Here is a 12,630-nt window from a genome sequence, read left to right as displayed (position 1 = left end):
TGACAAGTTAACACTTTCTTTACAGAGAACATACTTCTGTGCATTTTAATGCACAGTTAGTGTTTATTTGCTTAATTTGACATAGTTTAGCATTGAAATGGTGAAAATGGTTTGCAATATACAGATTTTTGGAAATCCATGATTGGCTCACAGAACCCTCATGAAGCCATATTTTGAATTTATTGGGATATTTGTAATTTTGTCATTGCTTAATTGTAATAATTGTTCAATGCATTTGAATGCAGTTTAATTTGTTAGTTATGTTTTTAGGCTGTGCATACAAAAGTTGCATCAATGCAACATTTTTACCAGATATTTTTAAAAAGAGTGGCTTCACAGTGCCTATATGATGCTATAAAAGCATTTGATTTTGCTTTTCTTGTTCCCCATCGCCAAACTACTACTAGTTATCAACGCTTTTGAAAGCAGTGCATTTTTGCATTTGGTGCCAAATTTGCATTTTGGTGCCAAATTTGGTGCCAAATAAGCGCATGCAGTCCATGCATGCAAAAGTGTAAGCACATTTTTGGGATGATGCAGAAAAATAACTGCTTCACAGTGACCTTATGGAGTTTTTTGTTTGTTTCTCATTTCTCCCCCTAAACGGCTACTGGTAATGTACTAAATGCATTTTCATTGCAATGGACTGACAACATGCATTCAAATGAAAACACTTGCAGTGTCATGCTTGTTTATAATGGTCCAGCAGGGGGCACTGTGTGGCTTTGCTGTGGCTTAGTCCCTGCTGTAATGCTGAATGAGTGTTTACTGTGTTGTTTGCTGACTGGATTTCCAGATTTGCGCAGGGGAGGGGTCAGCAGGTCAGATGAGCGGTGAGTGACCATAAACTGATATTTCATACACATAAACACAGAGAGTGAAGCAGAAAAGAAGGGTGTAGAAACAGATTTAATGATCAGCTGGTGCATCACTTTAATTCCAGAGCTAAATGGGACCTCTTCAGTATGTGAGCTGCTTGTGGTCTGTAAGAGCTTTTGGGAGCTGTTTTCTGAAGGCTGCATCCTGCGATTGTAGCTGAAGATGATAAATAAGAAAGAAACTGTGCTGGGTTTTAGCCTCTGCTCCTCAAAGGAAGTTGGGAGTCATTCGGTTTTGTGGTGATTTTCTACACTGTATTGTCCATCTGTCTTGTAAGTACATTCCTTGGCCAGTATATTGAAAACATCACTATGTACGGTACGTTTACAGACTGTAGCTCACCTGCTGTGGTTTATCAGCCCACCCATAAAGCTTCACTCATCATGGGTCAGTTTGTGTTCACATGATTGTAGTTGTACCATTCTCCACTGTTTACAAATAGCCAACCAGGAGCAGCTATGTGGTCAGAAACTGACCAGTGATGAAGGACTGGAGTCAAATCAAATCAAATCAAATTTATTTGTATAGCGCTTTTTACAACGGATGTTGTCACAAAGCAGCTTTACAGGATTTCAGAAAAGACAAAGTTTCCACAGGACTGAAAGAATGTACAGAATGTACAGAAACCCCCCAGTGGGCAAGCCAGGGGCAACAGTGGCAAGGAAAAACTCCCTCAGAACTGAGGAAGAAACCTTGGGAGGAACCAGGCTCACCAGGGGGGACCCATCCTCCTCTGGTCAAACTACCTACAAGTGATTATACTACTAATATTAACAGCAGTAATATTGATATTAGGAATATCTAGGAGTCTATGAGAACATCAGGGTAGGGTGGGCAGCTCATCCAAGGTGGTTGGTGGTAGGCGTGGGCAGCTGGTCTGAAGTGGGTAGCAGGGGGGCTCGGCAGTCAGTCGTCCTTCAGTGTCCAGCCGGACATGTGGGCAGTTGTATACTCGGAAAAAAAGCAGGTAAATGGGATTAGTTTTGTTCTATCCGTTTGTACATAAACAGGGGATGTAAACATTTACAGAGTGTGGCTAACGACTCCGGCAGATCTGACTATGACAGCTTAACTAAAAGGAGAGAACCGGAAGGACACACAGACACGGCAGCACTCTGAAACAGTTCGGCATCCCTCCACTCCACCGTCCACAAACTTGAGTGACCGCGTGCGAGCAGCGGGACGACAGCACCAGCGTCTCAGTTTACTATAATTCCCTGTGTCCATGGACCCCTGGATCTGCTGCCTTTATCTAGGGGGGAACATTACCTACCAAAAGCTAAACTGAACAAGTGTGTTTTCAGCCTAGTCTTAAAGATTGAGACTGTGTCTGAGTCCCGAACAGTTTCTGGAAGATCATTCCAGAGTTTGGGGGCTTTATAAGAAAAAGCTCTTCCCCCAGCTGAAACCTTCTGAATTCTAGGAACTATTAATAAGCCAGCGCTCTGGGATCTGAGTGGTCGTGATGGCTCATAATGAGAAATAAGGTCTTGCAGGTATTCAGGAGCAAGACCATGTAGGGCTTTATAAGTCAGTAAAGGCTAAGACAAGATTTGCATCTGCAGAGTGTCTGTACACCAGTGTGGTGGAGCTGCCAGGAAAGGGTTTCTGGTAAAGTGGCCAGGAAGTGTACACAGTGTTTAAAAATCCCACTACCACGTCAGTGTCATTTTGCGCAGACAATGGTCTACCACACATGTCTGGACATGTCTGGGTCTGGGATATAGAACCAACTGTTTACCTACACTTGATGTTTTAGAAAGGGCTGCTGTGAAGATCTGAGCCCAATCACCCACTTAGTCCATCAAATACCTTTTCCATCATGTGGACAGCTGGGAACGTGTGTGTCGTTTTCCTGGGGAAGAAATGGAACCAGGATGCTCTGTAGGAAGAAGGCAAGCTGGTGGTGGGATGCTCTGGACGATGTTCTTCTGGGGAACGGGGTTCAGCCATGGACACAACGTCCATGATTTCCAAAAACAATTTGAAATGTGGACTCATCAGACCACAGGACACTTTTCCACTTTGCGTCAGTCCATCTCAGATGAGCTCGGACCACTTGTAGATGGAGAGACGAACTGTGTTCGCTGACAATGGTTTTCTGAAGTGTTCCTGAGCCAATCCTTGCTTGTGATTGACTGAGCCTTTCAGGGATGCTCCCTTTATACCCAATCATGACTCTCACCTGTTTCCAATTAACCTTTTCACCTGTGGAATGTTCCAAACAGGTGTTTTCTGAGCATTCCTCAACTTGCTCAGTCTTTTGTTGCCACTGTCCCAACTTCTTTGGAACGTGTTGCAGGCATCAAATTCAAAATGTGTGAATATTTGCAAAAAACAATAAGTTTATCCATTTGAACATTAAATATCTTGTGATTGTAGTGTATTCCATTGAATACAGGTTGAAAAGGATTTGCAAATCATCGTATTCTGTTTTTATTTATGTTTTACACAACCTCATTGGAATTGGGGTTGTAAAATATTCAGTTGATAAATATAAGTAGTGTGACATCATGAGCTTTGGGATGTTTGCAAGGGGAACAATGTTTTTTTTTTTTCTGACAAATCACTTACAGTGCAAACCACGTCCTCAGGGAGGAGCTTCGTTTGTCAGAACACTAGCCTGGAGGGAAAGCTACTGTCTGACCAGTCTCATGTTTTTTTTGCTGCTGTTCAAGGGTAATCCCTGGAAGGTTGAGTCAGACTTCAGTATCCTCACTGCAGGAACAAAGCCTTGTATCTCCAAACTGGTAAAATACTGGCTCTTTGTCAGACATGTTATGTCCTGTTTTGTTTCAGGAGCTGTTGTTTCAAGACCTACACAGAGTGCTACTCAGGCAGCAGAACGACATTTAAGATTTGTCCATGGTTTGCATGAACTTATAGTGGATGCCTGGGCCATATGAGCACATATGGGAATTGTCCCAAGCTCTTTTTGATGACTCTCCAGATTCAGCCCTAATCTAAAAGTAACACTGGGGCCATATCAGCACACATGGAATCAGCCTGAGCTCCTTTTGCCAGCTGCTCAATGTAACCCACAACTGTGCCAAGCCTAAGAATGCACACCTTGGCCGCATCAGTACATATGGGGATCGGCCCATTTGTGAGCTCTTCTGTTGCTGTCACCTATTCTCCGCCCATTGATGAGTCTCAGCCAAGCTCGGGCCAAGTCTTCATGCTAATTGGGTTTAGATTAGATTAGAAGAGTGTAGATTAAGTTTAAATTTATTGCCATTGTGCAGAGTTCAGGTACAGAGTCAATGAAATGCAATGTGTGCAAGAAAGTAACCAACAATTGACAGTTACAATAGGTAGCATGGTAAACAAAATATAGATATTGCAAATATAAATATAATACCCTGCTCAAAAAAATAAAGGGAACACTCAAATAACACATCCTAGATCTGAATGAATGAAATATTCTCATTGAATACTTTGTTCTGTACAAAGTTAAATGTGCTGACAACAAAATCACAGAAAAAAATCATCAATGGAAATCAAATTTATTAACCAATGGAGGCCTGGATTTGGAGTCACACAAAATTAAAGTGGAAAAACACACTACAGGCTGATTCAACTTTGATGTAATGTCCTTAAAACAAGTCAGAATGAGGCTCAGTATTGTGTGTGTGGCCTCCATGTACCTGTATGACCTCCCTAAACGCCTGGGCATGCTCCTGATGAGGTGGCGGATGGTCTGAGAGATCTCCTCCCAGACCTGGACTAAAGCATCCGCCAACTCCTGGACAGTCTGTGGTGCAACGTGGCGTTGGTGGATGGAGCGAGACATGATGTCCCGCTGGGGAACGGGCGGGCCAGTCCATAGCTTCTATGCTTTCATCTTGCAGGAACTGCTGACACACTCCAGCCACATGAGGTCTAGCATTGTCCTGCATTAGGAGGAATCCAGAGCCAACCGCACCAGCATATGGTCTCACAAGGGGTCTGAGGATCTCATCTCGGTACCTAATGGCAGTCAGGCTACCTCTGGCGAGCACATGGAGGGCTGTGCGGCCCTCCAAAGAAATGCCACCCCATACTGTTACTGACCCACTGCCAAACCGGTCATGCTGAAGGATGTTGCAGGCAGCAGATCGCTCTCCACAGCATCTCCAGACTCTGTCACGTCTGTCACATGTGCTCAGTGTGAACCTGCTTTCATCTGTGAAGAGCACAGGGCGCCAGTGGTGAATTTGTCAATCCTGGTGTTCTCTGGCAAATGCCAAGCATCCTGCACGGTGTTGGGCTGTGAGCACAACCCCCATCTGTGGATGTTGGGCCCTCATACCATCCTCATGGAGTCGGTTTCTAACCATTTGTGCAGACACATGCAAATTTGTGGCCTGCTGGAGGTCATTTTGCAGGGCTCTGGCAGTGCTCCTCCTGTTCCTCCTTGCACAAAGGTGGAGGTAGCGGTCCTGCTGCTGGGTTGTTGCCCTCCTACGGCCTCCTCCACATCTCCTGGTGTACTGGCCTGTCTCCTGGTAGCGCCTCCAGCCTCTGGACACTACGCTGACAGACACAGCAAACCTTCTTGCCACAGCTCTCATTGATGTGCCATCCTGGATGAGCTGCACTACCTGAGCCACTTGTGTGGGTTGTAGAGTCCGTCTCATGCTACCATGAGTGTGAAAGCACTACCAACATTCAAAAGTGACCAAAACATCAGCCAGAAAGCAGAAAGGTACTGAGAAGTGATCTGTGGTGCCCACCTGCAGAACCACTCCTTTATTGAGTGTGTCTTGCTAATTGCCAATAATTTCCCCCTGTTGTCTATTCCATTTGCACAACAGCTGTGAAATTGATTGTCAATCAGTGTTGCTTCCTAAGTGGACAGTTTGATTTACTTGGAGTTATATTGTGTTTTTTAAGTGTTCCCTTTGTTTTTTTGAGCAGTGTATATACAGAGTGAGTGGAAAGAATTTACAGGAGAAGAAAAAAAAATAACATTCCTAATTTGTAATGTGAGTTGATTTTTTTTTCCCAGTTAATTGTGAAGTGTTTCTGTTGGTCCACTCATTGTGAAATTTGAAGGTAATTCAGACAGTAAAGAGTTTTCAGTTTGAATATATAAACAAAAAATAATTCACAATATTTTTTTTTTACTGTCAACATTATCAATAACATATTTTAAGCCTAATTAACCAGTTGTATGTGGTTAGCCGGCTAATATACAGTCATATGCTAAAGTTTTGGCACCCCAGTCTAATTATGTTGATTTTTTTTAGTGTAAATAAGTTAATGTCCTCTACAGAGACACTTATTTGATAAATTTGATGTATTTTAGAAAAATAGAAAACATAAAATATGCCCTGTGTAAAAGAACTGCTGACCTCTTCAGGTTAGGTTGTTGGACGACACTTTGCAAATGTAAACAAAGAATTGTCAATGGAAATATTTTATAATGTTATGGAATATTGTTTTTTTTGTTGTGGACATTATGGATAATGTTGAATAATTGTTTCTGTTCTACAGTTCAGCCTTATTTTTTCTTCTGGGGCACAGGCCATCATGTGAAAGCAATGGACGATGAGACTGAAAAGAGAGCCCGAGTTCTGTGGGATTACCTGTGTCTCCGGCGGCCGTTAGAAAAAGTAGTGATTTCATTTCTCTTTACAGCGCCAGATCATCTCTTTCAGGCTGTAGGTCTCATGACGAACCCTGTTTTGTACTTATCGGGCAGTTACTGAGCTCTTTATGAGCTGACTTAACAGGGTGTAGCATCCACAGAATGTTTGGTTTCTGGGGTCTGCTTCTTCAGTTTTACACTGGAGCTACAAGGCTAAAAAAAGATGGGAGGTAATACTCCACCAGTTATAGTGTGGACAAAATTATGCTGCTTAGCTTAAAGGGAAACTGCACTGATTTTGCAAAATGGCTTAATCATTCAGTGGTTTAGATGTGAACAAAATCATTCAGAGTGGTTCAGTGTGAAATGCATCTATGTGAAGCATTTAATGGCTCTTAAAGCTGTGTTCCATTATTACACCAAATGGTTATCAGTGTGTTGCTTGCTGCCTGAGACATTGTTTTGTGAGTTTTGTTATAAAGTTTTAGCGTAAAACATATTTGTAGTATAAACTTTTGAACTGTTAAAGAGATCAAGCTAGCTAATGTGCTTTTGTTGTTACTAGCCTGTAGCTGCAGCTGTTTAAATGGCTAATGCCAGCAGCAGCTTTTTTACAGTTTATTTTTTACAGTTTCATCTTTCACAGTTTTTGCCTGTTTTTGAAGATGGCAGAGTATGTGGTGGACTTCTATAAGGCCTGGTTCCAAAGTGCCATAGAACCACACCACCATTCTGTATAATTACCTGGCCAGGTGCAACTGTGATTGATCACAGCTCCTGAAAAACATTACTCACATAAGCTCTAAGTTTTATTGGCACTGTGCAATGCAACACCACCGACCCAAACAACAAAAGGTGTGCAGGACAGAGAGGTATATCCATGACATTGTAAGGAAAAAATAACACCCCCAAAACATATTTTTTTCCCCAAATTTAGGACTATTTTACTATTATTAACATGACATACAAAAACGTATAAGACATGTAAGTTCATTGGTCATTTTGGATGGTAGATCAAATGGTGAAATTTGTAGTGCAGACATAAAAACATCTGGTTTCTGCTACTACAATCGTGAACAATTTTGATTTGGTAAATTTCTCTAGAAAGTGGCATTTCACACCAAACTAATTTTGGATGAATGGTAACTGAATTTTGGCCATGTCTTTGTCCATGTTTATGTATAACTATTAATAGCTATAATCATAATATGTCTAATACATAACAATCAAGTGTATTATAGATTACTTACCAATTTGGGATTATTCCAAGCTACCAATTGGTGGGGCAAAATGTACCTACCTAATTGTTAGCTACATTAGGTAGCTAACAAGTTAATGTTTTATGATTTTTTTTTTTTGGCAAAATCTTGCTTTTTGTTTTCTGAGCAGACTCTGAATGTTTGCAGAGTGATGTGATCATCGGTTTGGGCTGCCATGACCTGCGGGTGGCAGAGAGGTCAGCTCAGCTTTTCCTGGATGGGTGGGCCCCTTACCTGCTCTTCACTGGTTACCTGGGAAAACAAACCACAGGTCAGTCCCAGTCAATGAAAGTAGCTTTAGTGGAGTGCAGTAGTTAATAGGAAAGAACAGAAAACAGGTTGAGTTCTTACATTCACTGATTTTCTCTTTTATTGGCTTGTAATACAGTTCAAATTAAACAGATCACTAAAGGATCTTGATCTCTCAACTGCCATACAAGCACTTATGAATTCACTTTCCAAGACATTCATAAAGTCAGAAATGTGTATAAAACTTCACTTTAAAGGTTCAGACTAATTTTACTTTAAAGGGTTGAGATAAAATGGATAACTGCAGCTTCCTTCATCTCAAACAATACAGTACACACTGAACACACAGCATCTATGCACAATAACATTTTTTAGAAATGCTGATGTGCTTGCTCACCTTTGAAGACTAAAATCCAGCTCACCTCCAGGTCATAAATCTAGAAATGATCTATTAAATCTACAATCTAGAAAAAATCTACAAAACATTTTCCAGCAATGTTATTGTAGAAAGCAGAGGATGAGTCCTGTGTAAAAGACTTGATGAAAACCAACTTAAACACTGTTTCAAACAAAGTGCTACTTTAATACTGATTCTGACTTGTTTTAGGTGTGTGGACCCGCCCAGAGGCTGAGGTGTTTCGGGATGTAGCTTTGGCCATGGGGGTCCCTGAGGACAGGATCCTGCTAGAGACAGCAGCTACGAACACGGGGGAAAACATACACTTTTCCTATCAAACTCTCAGAGAAAACGGAATACCAGGTATATCCACAGTAATGAAACCCACCAATACTGATCTCCATTCAGACCAATCCAACCTCCACCAACGCTGATCTCCATTCAGACCAATCTGACCTCCGCCAATACTGATCTCTAGTCAGACCAACCTTACCTCCAACAATACTGATCTCCAGTCAGACCAACCTAACCTCCACTAATACTGATCTCCAGTCAGACCAACCCAACCTCCACCAATACTGATCTCTAGTCAGACCAATCCAACCTCCACCAATACTGATCTCCATTCAGACCAACTCAACCTCCAACAATACTGATCTCCAGTCAGACCAATCCAACCTCCACCAACGCTGATCTCCATTCAGACCAACCCAACCGCCACCAATACCAATCTCCAGTCAGACCAACCCAACCTCCACCAATACTGATCTCTAGTCAGACCAACCCAACCTCCACTAATACTGATCTCCGTTCAGACCAATCTAACCTCCGCCAATACTGGTCTCCGTTCAGACCAACTCAACCTCCAACAATACGGATCTCCAGTCAGACCAACCTAACCTCCACTAATACTGATCTCCAGTCAGACCAACCCAACCTCCACCAATACTGATCTCTAGTCAGACCAACCCAACCTCCACTAATACTGATCTCCGTTCAGACCAATCTAACCTCCGCCAATACTGGTCTCCATTCAGACCAACCCAACCTCCACTAATACTGATCTCCGTTCAGACCAATCTAACCTCCGCCAATACTGGTCTCCGTTCAGACCAACTCAACCTCCAACAATACGGATCTCCAGTCAGACCAACCTAACCTCCACTAATACTGATCTCCAGTCAGACCAACCCAACCTCCACCAATACTGATCTCTAGTCAGACCAACCCAACCTCCACTAATACTGATCTCCGTTCAGACCAATCTAACCTCCAACAATACTGATCTCCAGTCAGACCAACCTAACCTCCACTAATACTGATCTCCAGTCAGACCAACCTAACCTCCACTAATACTGATCTCCAGTCAGACCAACCTTACCTCCACTAATACTGATCTCCAGTCAGACCAACCCAACCTCCACCAATACTGATCTCTAGTCAGACCAATCCAACCTCCACCAATACTGATCTCCATTCAGACCAACTCAACCTCCAACAATACTGATCTCCAGTCAGACCAACCCAACCTCCACTAATACTGATCTCCGTTCAGACCAATCTAACCTCCACCAATACTGATCTCCATTCAGACCAACCCAACCTCCACCAATACTGATCTCCATTCAGACCAACCCAACCCAACACTAACCTCCATTCAGAAGTAGCCATCCCAATACTGATGTCCATTCCAACCCAAACACCAGTGCTGATCTGCAGTTAGACCAACCCAACCCAGTACAGATCTCCAGTCAGACCAGCCTTCATCAATACTTAACCCGCCATCAACAGACATACCAAGACAACTTCCAATGTTACTGACTTACGATCATACCAACCATGCATTCCACCAATACTGATCTCAAATCAGACCAACCAACCTTCCACCAATACTGATCTCCAGTATAACTAAACCACCTCAACCCTTGTCAATACAATACTTGTCAATATTTCCTATCAGACAAACCCAGACCTCTACCAGTACTTACCTCCAAGCAGAGCAACCAAATCTTCCACAAATCCTGATCTCCAGTCACACAAACCCAAACTCCACCAACAGTGATCTCCAATCAGACCAACCTAACGCTCCTTCAGATCTCTCCAGTTTTAAGATGCTCATGTATTATTCCTCCACTAGAGGGTGGTGAAGGATCAGAATTTATTTTTGTGCTGTTCAAAATGTTCTTGGGAAAATGTTTTATGTCCAGAATTGAAAGGTATGCACTTTTGTTGTTGATCTTGTTTGTATTATGATCTGCAGTGAAGAGGCTGATCCTGGTGCAGCAGCCCTTTATGGAGAGGAGAGTTGAGGCCACTTTCCTTCAGCAGTGGCCCGGACCCTTGGAGGACACACACTGCATCATCACCTCACCACTTATAGACATGAGTTCATATCCCAACCCTGCTGTGGGCACCATGAAGCAGCTAATCAGCAATATGCTAGGTACTGCATGATTTAATACATAGTTACTAGATTGTAGTTTTGATTTCAGAAGTAGATGCTATGAAGCAGCCTAAGGATCCATATCCATTTGGCAGTTGTGTAATTCTGCTTGATTTAAGCTATTAAATGACAAATAACACTATAATTATTCATTTAGTAATTTAAATGATGTGATTGCACTTTTCTTATGTGTTGTGTAGGTGCTGTTGAGCGGATCCGGGATTACCCCAACAAAGGTTTTCAGGTGAAGCAGGAAATTCCTCCAGAAGTTTTGAAGGCCTACTACTGGCTCTTGCACGCTGGATTCAGCCCTCAGTGACTCAACGCAACCACTCAAGCTAAAGTGCAGACATAAAGTTCATAAAGTAGTAACAGTGTGTGTCTGTTAATGCTGTGGGTTTTGTTATCCATGCTATCACTTCCTTATTCATCTTTGCAGCTTTGATTCAAGCAAACTGCATGAGCTGAATGAGTTCAGGTGTGTTAAAACAAGTAGAAGCACCCCACAACCTCACCCTTTATAGCTCTAAGATTTCACACTTTTAATTTGTCAACTATAACCCCAAAATCCAAAAAAGTAATGTGTAATGTGACCTGTATTATATTGAAAGCAATACAAGAGCACATTATATGATGTTTTACCTCATTAATTTATTTGTGTATTTAAAATAAACACATTTCAAGTTTATTTCTTGCAACATATTTCAAAAACAGTTGGGGCAGTAAAGCATTTATCACTTTTTAAACCCTTTTCACAAAACGTAAATGATGTTTAGGGACTGTTTCGGGACACCAAGTGATGACGTGTATTTCTCCCATTCTTTCTGCAAAAAAGTTTTAAAGCACTCAACAGTATGAAGGTCATCATTGTCGCGTTTTGCATTTCATCTAAAGCCATCTTGTCTGAGTCTTTGGTGGTCAAGTCAAATTCAAGTTGCATATCTTTTTTTACTTCGTCAAATCAAATCAATTGAATTCGTGGCTCAAGTCCAAATCAAGTCAACCCACAACTCTACACTCATTCCATTGAGAAGTGTGTTAAAGCTGCACTGTGTAAGATTTGGAGGGATTTGGAGACCTCTCTGGTGGAAATGTGTAATTGCGCACAATGTACAGAAGAACATTTTGTAATGTGGGTTGTCTGTTTCTGTCTCTTTCTCAAGCGGATGAATCTGATGATTGAAAAGTATTCAAACCTTCTTTTTGAGCCTATGTGTGTGACATTAATAAGTATTTGTGAGTTCACAAATGTGAAAAACTCGGTGACACTACTTCTTTTAGTTTTAGTAAAATGAACATATTGCAGCTTTAACAGAACCTCCAAATATTTAAGCTTTAAAAAACTTTTTAAAAAGTTGGTTCTTCCAACAATTTTTTTATACATTTTCTATTTAGAACCATGAGTTCTATATAAAACCATTTTATGCTTAAGTGATTCTTTGCTTGGTGAAATGGTTCTTCAGGTTAATGTAGAATGTGTTCTATATGGTTCTATAAAGCACCAAAAGGGGTTCTTTTAAGCTTGTAATGATAAAGAACCCTTTTCTGTGCTGCAAACAACCAGTTTAAAATGTTCTACATAAACATATAAAACACATTCTCCATCAATCTGAAGAACACTTTCACCATACTAAAAAAAAAAAAAACAACATACAAAAAGTGTACACTCTTGAACAAGATGGTGCTTCAAGTGTTCTTTAGTAAAGGAAATGGTTCCATGTAGCACCATGAACACTCAAAACACCATTTACATCATTAGAGGCTCTTTGCATCATGAAAGGGCTCTTAAGAATGTGCTGTAGATGATTTTGGGTTTTGTAAAAGGTTTTGT

At 41.5% G+C, this 12,630-nt stretch overlaps 1 protein-coding gene across 2 annotated transcripts; it reads left to right on the top strand.

Moving 5' to 3' along the window:
• Nucleotides 1-751: 751 nt before the first annotated feature.
• Nucleotides 752-11,896, top strand: LOC108442509 (uncharacterized protein SCO4629-like). Of its 2 annotated transcripts, none has more exons than XM_017722586.2 (6): nucleotides 752-833; nucleotides 6,358-6,476; nucleotides 7,858-7,981; nucleotides 8,567-8,719; nucleotides 10,617-10,799; nucleotides 11,000-11,896. In XM_017722586.2, exons 1-6 carry the CDS (start codon nucleotides 827-829, stop codon nucleotides 11,116-11,118), a joined length of 705 nt encoding a protein of 234 aa, XP_017578075.1. In that variant the 5' UTR covers nucleotides 752-826; the 3' UTR covers nucleotides 11,119-11,896. The 2 variants fall into 2 exon arrangements, with proteins under 2 accessions (XP_017578075.1, XP_037397547.1); XM_037541650.1 differs by lacking the exon at nucleotides 752-833 and adding an exon at nucleotides 5,559-5,566.
• Nucleotides 11,897-12,630: the final 734 nt, after the last annotated feature.

The sequence above is a fragment of the Pygocentrus nattereri genome, chromosome 9, assembly GCF_015220715.1.
Source record: "Pygocentrus nattereri isolate fPygNat1 chromosome 9, fPygNat1.pri, whole genome shotgun sequence".
Classification (NCBI taxonomy): domain Eukaryota; kingdom Metazoa; phylum Chordata; class Actinopteri; order Characiformes; family Serrasalmidae; genus Pygocentrus; species Pygocentrus nattereri.
Note: the sequence above shows the minus strand (reverse complement) of the source record. Positions and strands in the feature narration are given on the sequence as shown.

Bases quoted from the DNA above. Each gene is read 5' to 3' on its own strand.
- LOC108442509 (XM_017722586.2), top strand. The intron at 7,982-8,566 runs GTCAGTCCCAGT...GACTTGTTTTAG, and splicing joins CCTGGGAAAACAAACCACAG to GTGTGTGGACCCGCCCAGAG. The intron at 10,800-10,999 runs GTACTGCATGAT...TGTGTTGTGTAG, and splicing joins GCTAATCAGCAATATGCTAG to GTGCTGTTGAGCGGATCCGG.